The sequence below is a fragment of the Mastigoproctus giganteus genome, chromosome 3 (assembly GCF_048544385.1).
Source record: "Mastigoproctus giganteus isolate SK-2022 chromosome 3, ASM4854438v1, whole genome shotgun sequence".
Lineage (NCBI taxonomy): Eukaryota > Metazoa > Arthropoda > Arachnida > Uropygi > Thelyphonidae > Mastigoproctus > Mastigoproctus giganteus.
In genome coordinates, this window is record NC_143577.1 from 218,138,538 (window position 1) to 218,150,821 (window position 12,284).

The 12,284-nt window shown below is 32.7% G+C and overlaps 1 protein-coding gene across 2 annotated transcripts in view; it reads left to right on the plus strand.

Moving 5' to 3' along the window:
* Positions 1 to 12,284, plus strand: part of LOC150088725 (coronin-1C-like) — a 244,800-nt gene that overhangs the window by 73,756 nt on the left and 158,760 nt on the right. For both annotated transcript variants that reach the window (XM_090369628.1, XM_090369627.1), the window contains exon 3: positions 780 to 1,032. In XM_090369628.1, coding sequence (XP_090225754.1) covers positions 780 to 1,032 — 253 coding nt within the window. The remainder of the gene's footprint in view (positions 1 to 779; positions 1,033 to 12,284) is intronic.

Consider the following 12,284-nt stretch of genomic DNA (forward strand, 5'->3'; position numbering starts at 1 on the left):
TTGGTCATTAACCTTGAATCAACAATTTTTTGCAGGAAGGGTGTTTGCAAGAGACTGTTAGGTCCTGCTGACCACTGCATAGATAATGGTTATGTGATTGTATTGTACAAAAAATAACTGCTATTTATTTATTTATTTGAAACATAATTGAAGGAACCACAATTATCCATTATGTTGAAAAGAATTGGAAAGTAGTCTCTGTTATTTCTAACTAGAACTTATTAAGTTTAGGAAGTTATTTCAGTTTTGTTGAAAAGTAGAATTATTGATATCAGTGTGTGGCACTGAACTAAATAAATTAATACAATTTCATAATCTTAGCCAAAGTAAATATCTGATTTAAGTTATTTTTTTATAATAAGTAATATCTGTAAGAATTCATAATGTTCAAGTAATGAGGTTCTTTATGCTTAGATAGCTATGTACATTATTACATATTAATGACAGTATTATACATAATTTTATTATTTCTTTTTTTTTCTTCTTTTTTTTTCTTCTTTTTTTTTTTCTTTTTTTTTCCTTCTTTTTTTTCCTTCTTTTTTTTCTTCTTTTTTTTTCTTTTTTTTTTTCCTTCTTTTTTTTTTCTTCTTTTTTTCTTCCTTTTTTTTTTCTTCTTTTTTTCTTCCTTTTTTTTTTTTTTTCTTTTTTGCAGTACACTATAAATCTTTTGTTTTTGCAATCCTGTTATATTTTCTCTCCATACTAATTATTACCTTAATACTATTATATATCAGTGAATTTGTGTTCGCATTTCAGATTTCAACTAATTGTTTTTCTAGACAGGAAGAATCGATGTCAGTTATCCATTAGTAGCAGGTCACAGAGGTCCTGTACTAGATATTGCCTGGTGTCCATTTAATGATAATGTGATAGCAAGTGCTTCAGAAGATGGAACAGTCAGAGTTTGGCAGATTCCTGATGGAGGGCTAGTACGTCCTTTGACTGAACCAATAGTAGAGTTAATAGGACATCAACGTAGAGTAGGAATGGTCATTTGGCATCCATCAGCCAATAATGTGTTGCTTAGTGCAGGTAAATATTGAACTCTGAAGTCCCTGAAAATTTGTATGTAATTGTATTAATAGTGTTGGGGGGGGGTATGATGAGAGGGTCATGGCAACAAAAATTGGGGGGGGGGAGATAAAGAGAGAGAGATTGAGAGAGGTTTGAGAGGTAGCCGGGGAACAATGAATAGAATGGATCATTGGTTGACTGGATAATAATTAAGAAAAGTTAAATACAATCATGGCAACCATTTTTGTCGGGAATATAATAAACAGCGTCTTCTATTACAAAAGGCTGTGCCTGCTATAAAGGCTGTCTTTAAGTTGTATTTGCATGGTTAAACTTTCCTCCCCCTTTCTCAGTAACCACCCCAACATAGTTATGGCTTTATCTGTGAGCCTTGTGGCTTTGTTTAGGACCGGATTTCGTATATCCTAAAATATAATAGGTAAGATTGGATGACCCATCTATCCAGATTATGTTGCAATTTGAACCCGCTTTGTGCTGTGTAACTAAGAAAGGATTTAATTAATAATTTAATGAAATTACCCTTCTTAGTGCAATAATTTTTAATCGAACTTAATCAACCCCAGGTGATTACTAATGTGATCTGAAGTCAGCAACGAGGCAGTATTAGAAACAAAACAATCATTTATTACAATATATAAAACACATTACATAGAAAAAAAATACACATATATATATAGCTCATTCTCACTCTTATAACATTCATCTTCTTATTAAAGATTAGGATATTATCATCTTTTGATTTAAACCATTTAGTATTATACCATGATTCCTTATAATTATATTTGACTCGCAAGGGCCATACCATTAATACAACAATCTATACTATCCATAAACATATATATATTTTCTATTTGCCCTTGTTGAATATCAACTGGGTACCATCGTCTTTTCACCTTTTCTCCTCTTTTAATATTTAAAATAGTTAATATTTTAAGCATTTAACATTTAAGACATTTAATATTTTTAAATACATATATTAGAATATCAGACTTTTATGTTAACCAGTTAATATTCATGGTACTTAACTGTTGTACCGCGACATGTAATACAAATCATATGTAACATATATTAAACATTTAGAGAAATCAACTTAGAAAGGAATCATCTTTTAAGACTGCGTCACCGCAATATTCCATTTAAACTATCTCTTGTTCTCATACATACATGATGAAACATTTCCGCTTACCGTTTTCCTGTATCTTCCCTCTTTCGATCGAGATTCCTCCTTCTCAGAATGTTTCCCTCTGCTTGATTCTGCTGCTGGAAATTACTTGACTTTTCCAAGATGACTTTCACCGGCACAATTCTTACTAGGTAAAGTTACACTACAAACAAAAGGTCGCGACTATTTTAAGCTTCTAAGTCGAACTATTTTCCAATTCTTCTTACTAATACTATACTATCTGTTTCTCACTTAACAACAACAACGCCAACACTTTTTACTTCCCAATTCTTAGCTCTTAACACCCAATTCTCTCCATACACACTTCTTCTTCTTTCTATTTTCTCTCCTTTGCTTTTGTATTCAGGGTCAAATCTTTTGGGTATCTTTCCATCGCTTGTCTCATTGGATGTTCTAACTCCAAGGCCAAAATCTTAGGCGGTCCAAGTACCGGGTCATGGTTGAGAAATCTGTTGACTCCTCCACTGGACCACTCAACAAGCAGCCAACCTAAATACGTCATGGTTACTTACACTGGTGTTACTTTTCTGACCATTTTTGGACAAGCAAGATTGTTATTCAATACCACCATCATTCGGGAAGAGCTCAAGGTATTTTGTTGTTTATGTGGGGAAGGAACTGATCTTCCCCTGCTATAGCATCTTCCCATACTTGCCAAAAGCTCGTGTGTTTATACGAGAAGACACTTTTCCCTTGACATTTTGTGACCTTACAACGGAAGTTCTTAAAGCTGAAATGCACTGTATATAATTTTCTCCTAAGCAAGGTTACGAGTGGGCTGGGTCTTTAAAGGATATTTAATATTTTAGTTCTAATTTCGAATAATATTTATTTGATTTTACTGATTTCCGTCCTTGCTGATGGTATTACAATTCTATGGATTTTAACACAATCAAAATATACATCAGCAACTAGGGATAGTCAGACTAATAGTTAATTTATCTATTACCGAATATTTAATTTATTCGAAAGAGAAAGGTGGGATTCATACCACTCGTAACAATAGTAATTAAAATATTTTCGTAAATAAAATAAAAATTGGTATATGGAATATTTGTAAACTGATGTTTATATCTGTTTATTAGTTTGAATTTGTTATCACAACTTTATATATAGCATGAAACAGTCATATATAAAAATTTCCTGTATTTACAAAATTGTGGAAGCAAGGTAAAAGACAATTGATATTTTATATACCAACCTATATTTAAACTGAATATAGATAACTATATACTAAATGTAAGAAAATTCCTTTGGCTAAAGAGTAATTGGCTATTGGAATAAACTTTGCCCAGCTTTGTAGAGAGTTTATTCAAATTTGCTGAATAAACTGAATAAACAAAATGAGTTTGCTTATACATTATGCAAACTCATTTTGTGAATGAGTTTGCATAATGTATATGGGATCATGGGAATCAGTTGTCAAACTACAACCTGCTCTGTGAATAAGTTTCTTTGTGAAATTTTTAAAATTATAGAAATGAATACTTTGCATATAAATTTGTTCTTATTTTTATATGATTGCCCCCAACATTAGAGTGAAATTTTCAAAAATCAGATGAGAATTTAAAAATAAAACAAAATAAAACAAAAACTCATGGTTATTTTCAAAGTTTCAAAGTTATTTTCATGTTTCCTTCTATAAACTCTATCATTACTTGAAATTGCAGATAAGAGATGCCAACACCTAGTGGAAGACTTCAGTGCAGTTCTTGAAATAATGTGCCTGTACATAAGTGGACATATTATTTGAAGCATACTTGAAATGACCTTGTAAATGTGAATATAATAATGTACTCTTGAAAGAGTTAAAGAAGGATAGAATAAAGAAATAGATAAAAGAAATGTGTGCAGGTTACATAGGTTATATAGAAGGCTTTTTTAAGGTAGTTGCAACATAAATTTTGCTTCCTTGCATCATTTTTCCAATAGTAGTAATGTTTCTTCAGGGTTTTATAAGAGGCATTCATATTTGATTGTGTACTATATTTAGTTTGGAAAGGACAGAAGGATTTGTCCTTTCCAAACCAAACATTTTTGAGTATACAGTACTAAATTTAACCCTATACTAGGTTTGAGAGACCCTAAGGATTGTTTTTCAGGATGAAAAAAAAAATGTTAAAAGATTGTTCAAAACAGTGGGTAAAATTTATTTATTTTACCTCAAAGAATCATTCCTTCTAATAATTGGCCCAGTTATTCTGTAACCTTTACTAGTCACATTGATTTTTTAGAAATTTTTTGCATTTGGTTAAGGATTAATTTTGGAAGGAAGTGATAGGCAAAATGGCTGTTTCTTTATTGAGCCTTTTGTGGTGGGGTAAGAACTGTATTACGTTATCTGTTTCCATATTTGAAATAACAAGCGTTAGAAGTTTTGAATATTTCACCAAGGTTGTATAAAGATCTTTTTTTACCCTTCCTGCCTTTCAGAGATAAGCTATACAATTTGCGGCTTGGACAAAGAAAAGCAAAATCTTTTCTTTGTTTTTGAATTCCTAAGCAAGAATGGTATTTAATATAATATTATCTGTTATCCATGAAAAATTTTGCAAGTTGTTTAGTACTACCCAAGGAGGCAGTGCAAAGACACTATGTGCTTTTAATAAAATTGCTCTTTATGTGTTTCTACAAATAGTTTTTCACTCCTTGAGTGACAAAGACAAGCATCATTGAACTAGTGTGTATACATTATAATTGTACACTAATAACAAAGCAAAATGTTTGTTGTAAACCTTACCTTCCAGCATCACTATATAATGACATCAAGGCAAAATGTATGCTGCTATGTGGGCCTTAATGCAAGAATTTGTCAGAATATAATGCATTAGTCACAATTAGATCCTGAATTTCAGTTACCAGTTCTCCTTTATACTTTAGCAATTTGGTTTTCGGCCCCTATGCTCATCAGAAAAAGTTTGTAGGCATAGAATATTAAGACCTTGGATGGTTAAATAGAGTTACACAAGAAACTTATCGCCCTCTCAACGGCCATACTACACTAAGTTAAATGCTGTGCTTTGGTGACAAAATAATGCTACAAAACTAAACCTACACATTCTAGTTCAAATCATTACTAAACATTGGAAATCTCCATGGTCAACCACCTAATTACTGTATACCTCATACATCACATGGAATTAATAGAAACATTCTAACTTGTATAACATTACTTCTCTAGAGCATGTGCCCACGCAGCATGCCAATATTTTTAATTTTGTTGTATTGATGCCAACAAGCTGTGTGAGCGAAATCATATAAGAAATTTGTTATGGCCAGAATCATACAGCCTATTGTATTTTGGGCTGTGAAGCCTGTTGCAGAGCCTATAGGAAAAATAACAGTATATATGGACTACAAATCAGTTACGAAGTGAATGATTTTTTATGAAGGCATTTCAGTATGTGAATGTTTGTACAAATGCCAATAATATTAGTGTATAATTGTATTGTATTAGCTGATGACTGTTCAGGGATGAAGCCTTTATTGGTGTAAACTGATTGAATAAGTATATAAAATAATTTTCCTTTCTTCTTATCACTGGCTTGCTTATTCTTAGGCGCCTCCATAGCCAGGTGGGAAGAAGCAGCAGTGCGTAGCACACGCTTCTTGATTAGACCGGGGTTCGAGCCTGTCACCACCAAATATGGAGGATGCGGAAAGGTCAGGGAATGACCACCGCATATCCCGGAGCAATATGGCCTTAGTTGCTAATGCTCCTAAAAACCAAATAACAACAGCTATTCTTAATATTGTTGGTTCTTGTTTTTCTTAGACCCTTGTGGGAAGTGCTCTAATTACGATCACTGTCCTTCCATGGCATGTGAAAAAATCTGGGTTTGAATCCCATTGGGAATTTTTTGGACTTTTCCCCCATTGTGGGAAAGTCATGTTGGGTCAAGGGTTGCTTCTCACCCCCCACCCCCCCGCCTTAGTTGCTTTGGCACAAAAACAAATGCTCTTATTCCAAATGCTTTTATTTCACTATATACAGTTTGACCAAAAGTATTTGGAAACATTTTTAATTCAAAAATCTGATACATAGTAAGGCCAGGCCACCTTGGCCTGTAATGTCAATCACAGCCCTCATGTGCACACTTTTGGCCAGAATTCGCTTCAATTCCTCCTGATAGCTGCTGGAATTGGTTTGGAAGAGGGCCATTTTGTCTGTAGCCAAACTTGTACTCCAGTTTTATCTACAGTTGATTGCTGGGGTTTGAAGTCCACGCCCTAAGCCATCCAGTCCAACTTTGACGTCATCACACAAATCAGTCTTGTATGATATTGAGCCTGTTTCTGTAGTACTTGCAGGGGTGGTGTGTAATTATCCATAGCACCCGGGTAGGCCATAGACTTTATGGTTTCAGGCACTACTCCCAATGGACTAAGTTCAATCCAGATGAAACAGGCCCATGCTGTTAGAATGCCTCCACTACTGATCTTCATGGTTGAGATGATATGCTCTCTGGGAGGAAGCATTCTCCCAGATACATTCATTGGAACGAAACATTGTCTAGCAAGATTCATCATTCCTTAGCACCTTCTGACACTGTTTTGGGGTCCATGAATGTCAGAATGAAAGGGGCTTATGCACAGTTTGACCATTGAACCCAAGGCTATGCAGCCCTTGTAGATGATTGATGTACTGAAGAATGTTCCTGTGGCCTCTTGGATCTGCTTAGTAACATTTTCTGCAGACAACATGCACAAAGCACAAACTATCCTCTTTATGGTTCAATGAACACATTCCATGAATTTGTGAGGCTGTCGAGATCTTATTTTCATCACAGTGTCACTTACATTCTTCCTTCTGAATAAAATCTGCCATGGTAGATTCTGGAAGATTCAGATGAGTGCAGTTGTGTGCACAGAAAGTTTGTTAATATAGTATTATCCTACTGTCATTCCATACTAATTTTTAATGTGCTGTATGGGCAAACCTTTAACGTACTTCCTCATCACAGAGGCTAAGACTGGCACAGAATAAAATATATGTGATAAGGTATCCAAATTCTATTGGGTGTATAATGTAGGGGATGGATGATGAGTGATGACTATTAATTACTATATATTTTTTTATTATTTTTATATTTTTAATTTTTCTTTTGGATGAAATTTGTAAAAAAAAATCTTAAATTGAAGGAAACGTGAAAAGCAAATGTGCAACCACAACTAAAGTGGCCTCATGCTTTCATGATTTCTGGTCTTTTGTTCTAGAAACATTCCTGTATTCAGTCATCATAAAAATTAGTAATATAATCAACTTAGTATAATTTGAATCTACACATTTTTGATTGCACTAAAGTTGGATTAAAAAATATTTTAATTGAAAACTAAAATGTGAAAATTAGTGATCAGTTACTTGTTTTCTAAATGACTCTCTGAACAGTTTTTTTTTTTTTTTTTTTGTTTTTTTAAAAATTTTTCTAGTATGTACTCTGTCATTGTATGACAAATGGGGGTGTATTCTTATACTTCATTTCTGTTTATACATAAAAATATTTACACTTATGTTATGTAAATTTTTTTTATATTGCTTGTTTACTTTTGCAGTGGTCCCACATCTCATTAAAAGTGCATGGAGCTGGGTCACACTGCTCTAATTAGTTTCTGACAACAGCTCAAGTCCTCTTGATCTGTTTACAGCAGATCAATCATGAAATTGAATAAGTATTCCTAATTCAGTTTAGTTGGTTACAATGTTAATATAAAAAGTAATAACTGCAGATTGTACACAGAAAAAATTCTTTTACATGAACAGCAATGGTAGAAGCTTTTATTGGCATTTTTTTCTCCCACAACATGACAGTTATTTAGTCTCAGTCAAGGGTTGCATGATTTTATCCCCAGAAACTAGGATTTTTCATCCAGTAAAAAGGCAATCCAACCAAAGAATACTTTCTATGATTAATGCACGGTGGGTGGGCTATTGTAGAGACTGCAAATACTTATTTCTACCTGAACTTCTCTGAACTGTTAATAAAGATTACTGCAGTTATTCAAGGAATTATCTTAGGGTGCTTTTAGGTGTTGAATTTCAATGGTAGTGATTTGAAAGAATCTTTTCACTTGTCACCATATTTAATTTTTTTTTTTTTTTTTTCGTTGCTGGTTGGCAAGTTTTGACACACAGTGAATTACATTTCAAGGAGGTGCCTCCGTAGCCAGGTGGGCAGGAACAGCAGTGCCTAGCACACGCTTCTTGATTAGACCGGGGTTTGAGCCCATGACCACCAAATACGGAGGACGTGGAAAGGTCAGGGAATGAGCACCGCATATCCCCAGAGCAATATGGCCTTAGTATTAGCATTAATATGGCCTTAGTTGCTAATTCTCCTAAAAATCAAATAACATTTCAAGGAGGTAGCATTTTAATGGTTTTTAAGAGAAGTCTATTAAAAATGTTTTAATCGCTACTAAAGATTACTGCATTCAAAAACTGTTTTAAGAAAAAATTCATAAGTAATTGTTGATTGTTACAAGTTTAAGCTTAAGAAAGTTTAAGCTTAAGAAATGTTAGCTTAAGAAATTATGGAATGTTAAGAAATTTACAAGCTTAAGAAATTATGGAATGTTAGCATGTATTCAAAAAGTATTTAAGTTGAAATTTAATTTTTATTCCATAAAGTAGTAATTTCCATGAATGATTTTAAAGCAAACACTATATAGAGGAAACATTCACTCATATTTAGCTTTTCAAAATGGTGTCTGTAATATTCTAAATGGGATAATAGCTATTACAAATACAGTTTAAAATGGCAGTCATTTCTAAAGAATTAAGGAAATGCACAAAAGATAAGCAAGTAAACAATTCTCGAAAATAAGGTTGAAGTTTTTTGTAATTTCTACTATTAAAGTGAGAGAAAAGGTAAAATATTAGCTCTTATTTCTTCACAGTGGTGACATCTCAAAAGTAGTTTCTTCCTCCGATTATAATTTGGTAGATAATAACTACTTTTAAGATCTACATTTGTAATCTTTTGTTCTGTAACATGCAATGTAAGTTGAGTTTTAGGAAAGATACTAGTAGCCAACTCTTTGCTAGTTATTATAGCAAATGAGTTACATGGAATATTATTGTATTCAGAGAAATGATTTTTGTACTTTAATATGTACAGTCGATTCTAGTTATTTGGGAAACATTGGGACTAGTGCATTTTGGCCCAATTAAGCGGCTGCCCCAATTACCCGAAGTTTCACGTAAATAGTTTAAAATACAATGGACCCCTGCTTTACAATTGGTTCACTGTGCAATCAAATAATGTTACAATGAAGTCACCATAGTAAAGTACCGTTCACTATACAATGTGTAGTAAGCGCCGGTCATTGTGATCACATTTGTGAATTGAATTTTAATTCTATTAAACAGTGATTCTAATTAGCAAAAATAGGAGGAATATTATCCACAGGCTATAAAGGTAATGATATATTAAGCACAAATTTACCCTTTATTACCTTACCAATTAAAAAAATAAATGATATGTGAAAATCGGAAGAATTAATATGTACATACTAACTAGTTGACATTTCTGTTCACTGACATTTGTGGGTGGAGGTTAAAATTTAAAACAGTAAAAAAATAAGCAATCAATAACAAAGAACACCACACACACAAATTGCAAGTAACACGATAAGCTCAAGTGAGAAGGGAGTAACAAGTTACGAAGCTTTAAAAATAGGAATGAAGAGAATATTCTGAAAATTATTTTTTTTATATGATTGAAGATATAATGGAAGTGAAAACACATTTCACCATAATAACCCACAGAATTCCAGCTGTTGGTATTATCGCAAATTCAATAAGATCGAGTTTACTATCCGTTTATGATAGATTGCACTAACAGAAAAGCCCAATAAACAGGTGACTGCTAATTGTTTTATGGTTGTGACCTCCAGAAATCCGACCGAACCACGTGGTACGGTCGTAGACAATCGTAGCGTAATCTCCAGTGCTGCAGTCTCCTGCCCCGATTAAATGGCATGTTGTCCCAATTAAGCAAAGTAAATCCTGGCTATTTTCTCGATTGGATTCTGTTTTTTCAGGTTTACCCCAAATAAACGGCTGTCCCGATTAACCAATGGTCCAAATAACCGGAATCCACTGTATTAATTTGAATTATTTGTGTGAACATTTTGAGACCCGAGGGACATGACTTAGAAAAGTTTTAGCAAAAAGGCCTTGTGCATCACGAATAAGCATGCTGAAGCAAACCTTGTCACAACTGATGAAATGTTAAAGTATAAAATAAACTTTATTAAAAATACAGTAAAAATAAAGAATAAAATACAATGTATATTCTGAGTTGATAAAGAGGCACATCACTCTGAAAGCTTTGTAAATATGTTTTGATTTTGTCTCTGATTGCTTTTAGTACTTTTAGCATTTATCTGTATATATTTTTATTTATTATTGTATATATTTATTCTTAATAAATTTTCATATATTGTATTTTATACTTTAACATTTTGTCGGTTGTGAGAAGATTTGTTTCAGTATTCTAGAACAGTTTTATTTATGTTAGTTTATATAAATACTTCTACTATTTACATAAATAGTAAGAATGGCACATGTAATAACACAACATGTTTAGAGATTTAAAAACTTCTGTTGTAATCTTATGTTGTTGCTGCTGGGCGACCCGGGCAGTCACCCGTGGCACCGAAATTTGGGGGTGCCATATGACTGTTTGATTCATTGTCTAAAAATTAACCCACGAGCAAGTGCAAATGATGTATATTAAGAAAATTGATATAACATAATAAATTTGCTGCCTGGCACTAAACAGTGCAAAAAAGGATGCAAAAGATGAATTATCAGTCTTCCTAGAATTAGTTGATTTGTCTATCGTTGACTGTATATGTGATACTCATTATTTCGTTGAACAGTTCCTTACATTAGTGTACTTTGTGCATGGTGCCCACTCATGTCAAAGCAATCCTGCATGAGGGTTAATGCATAATTTTTCGTTTGCATTCCCTGACAATTGGAGAGCATTTACAAGCCCAGGGGCTTATTTGTTATTTTTAAATAATTAGTTTAGTAAATAAGAAATTACTTAGAACTGTTAAAATAAATAATTCTATCAAAATGACACAATAGTAAAATTGGATTTGTCAGAAATTAACTTTGATGACATGAAATCTAGGAAGAAGATACATTAAGAGAAATATTATTGATTTCAGTTGATTAAAGCATTAATTAATGGAAAGACTGTTTCAATTGCTTTGTATTAAAATTTCATGTTTGTGTAAATTATGAGATCGATAATTATAATAATTGATAGTTTTAATAAGTGTGTTGAAATGTGTGTATTGTATTCTCCTGTTGGAAATAATTAAATTGTATGTATTAGAGTAGGTTATTATAATATTACTGGTGTGTGTGTGTGTGTGTACACACACCAGTAATATGCGTGTATGTAATATGCATGTATGTAACCCAGTAATATGCGTGTATGTAACACACACCAGTAATATGCATGTACACACACCAGTAATATGCGTATGTGTGTACACACACACACGCATACGCGCGCGCATATATATACACACACACGGATACGCACGCGCATATATATACACACACGGATACGCGCGCATATATATATACACACACGCATACGTGCGCGCATATATATACATGCATATGCACGTGCACACACACACACACACACACACACAAAGAGAAATATTATTGATTTCAGTTGATTAAAGCATTAATTAATGGAAAGACTAATGTTTCAATTGCTTTGTATTAAAATTTCATGTTCGTGTAAATTATGAGATCGATAATTATAATAAGTGTATTGAAATGTGTGTATTGTATTCTCTTGTTGGAAATAATTAAATTGTGTGTATTAGAGTAGGTTATTATAATATTACTGATATATATATATAATATTAAGGATAATATAAAGAACCATTAGAATAAGTAAATCAATCCAATAATAATACCATCAGGGATCTAAGAAAACGCAAAAAAAAAAAAAAAAAAAATATATATATATATATTATTCTTTTGTATTATCATTCTATTGTGGTTTAACTCGTATTTGTTCATCATTAA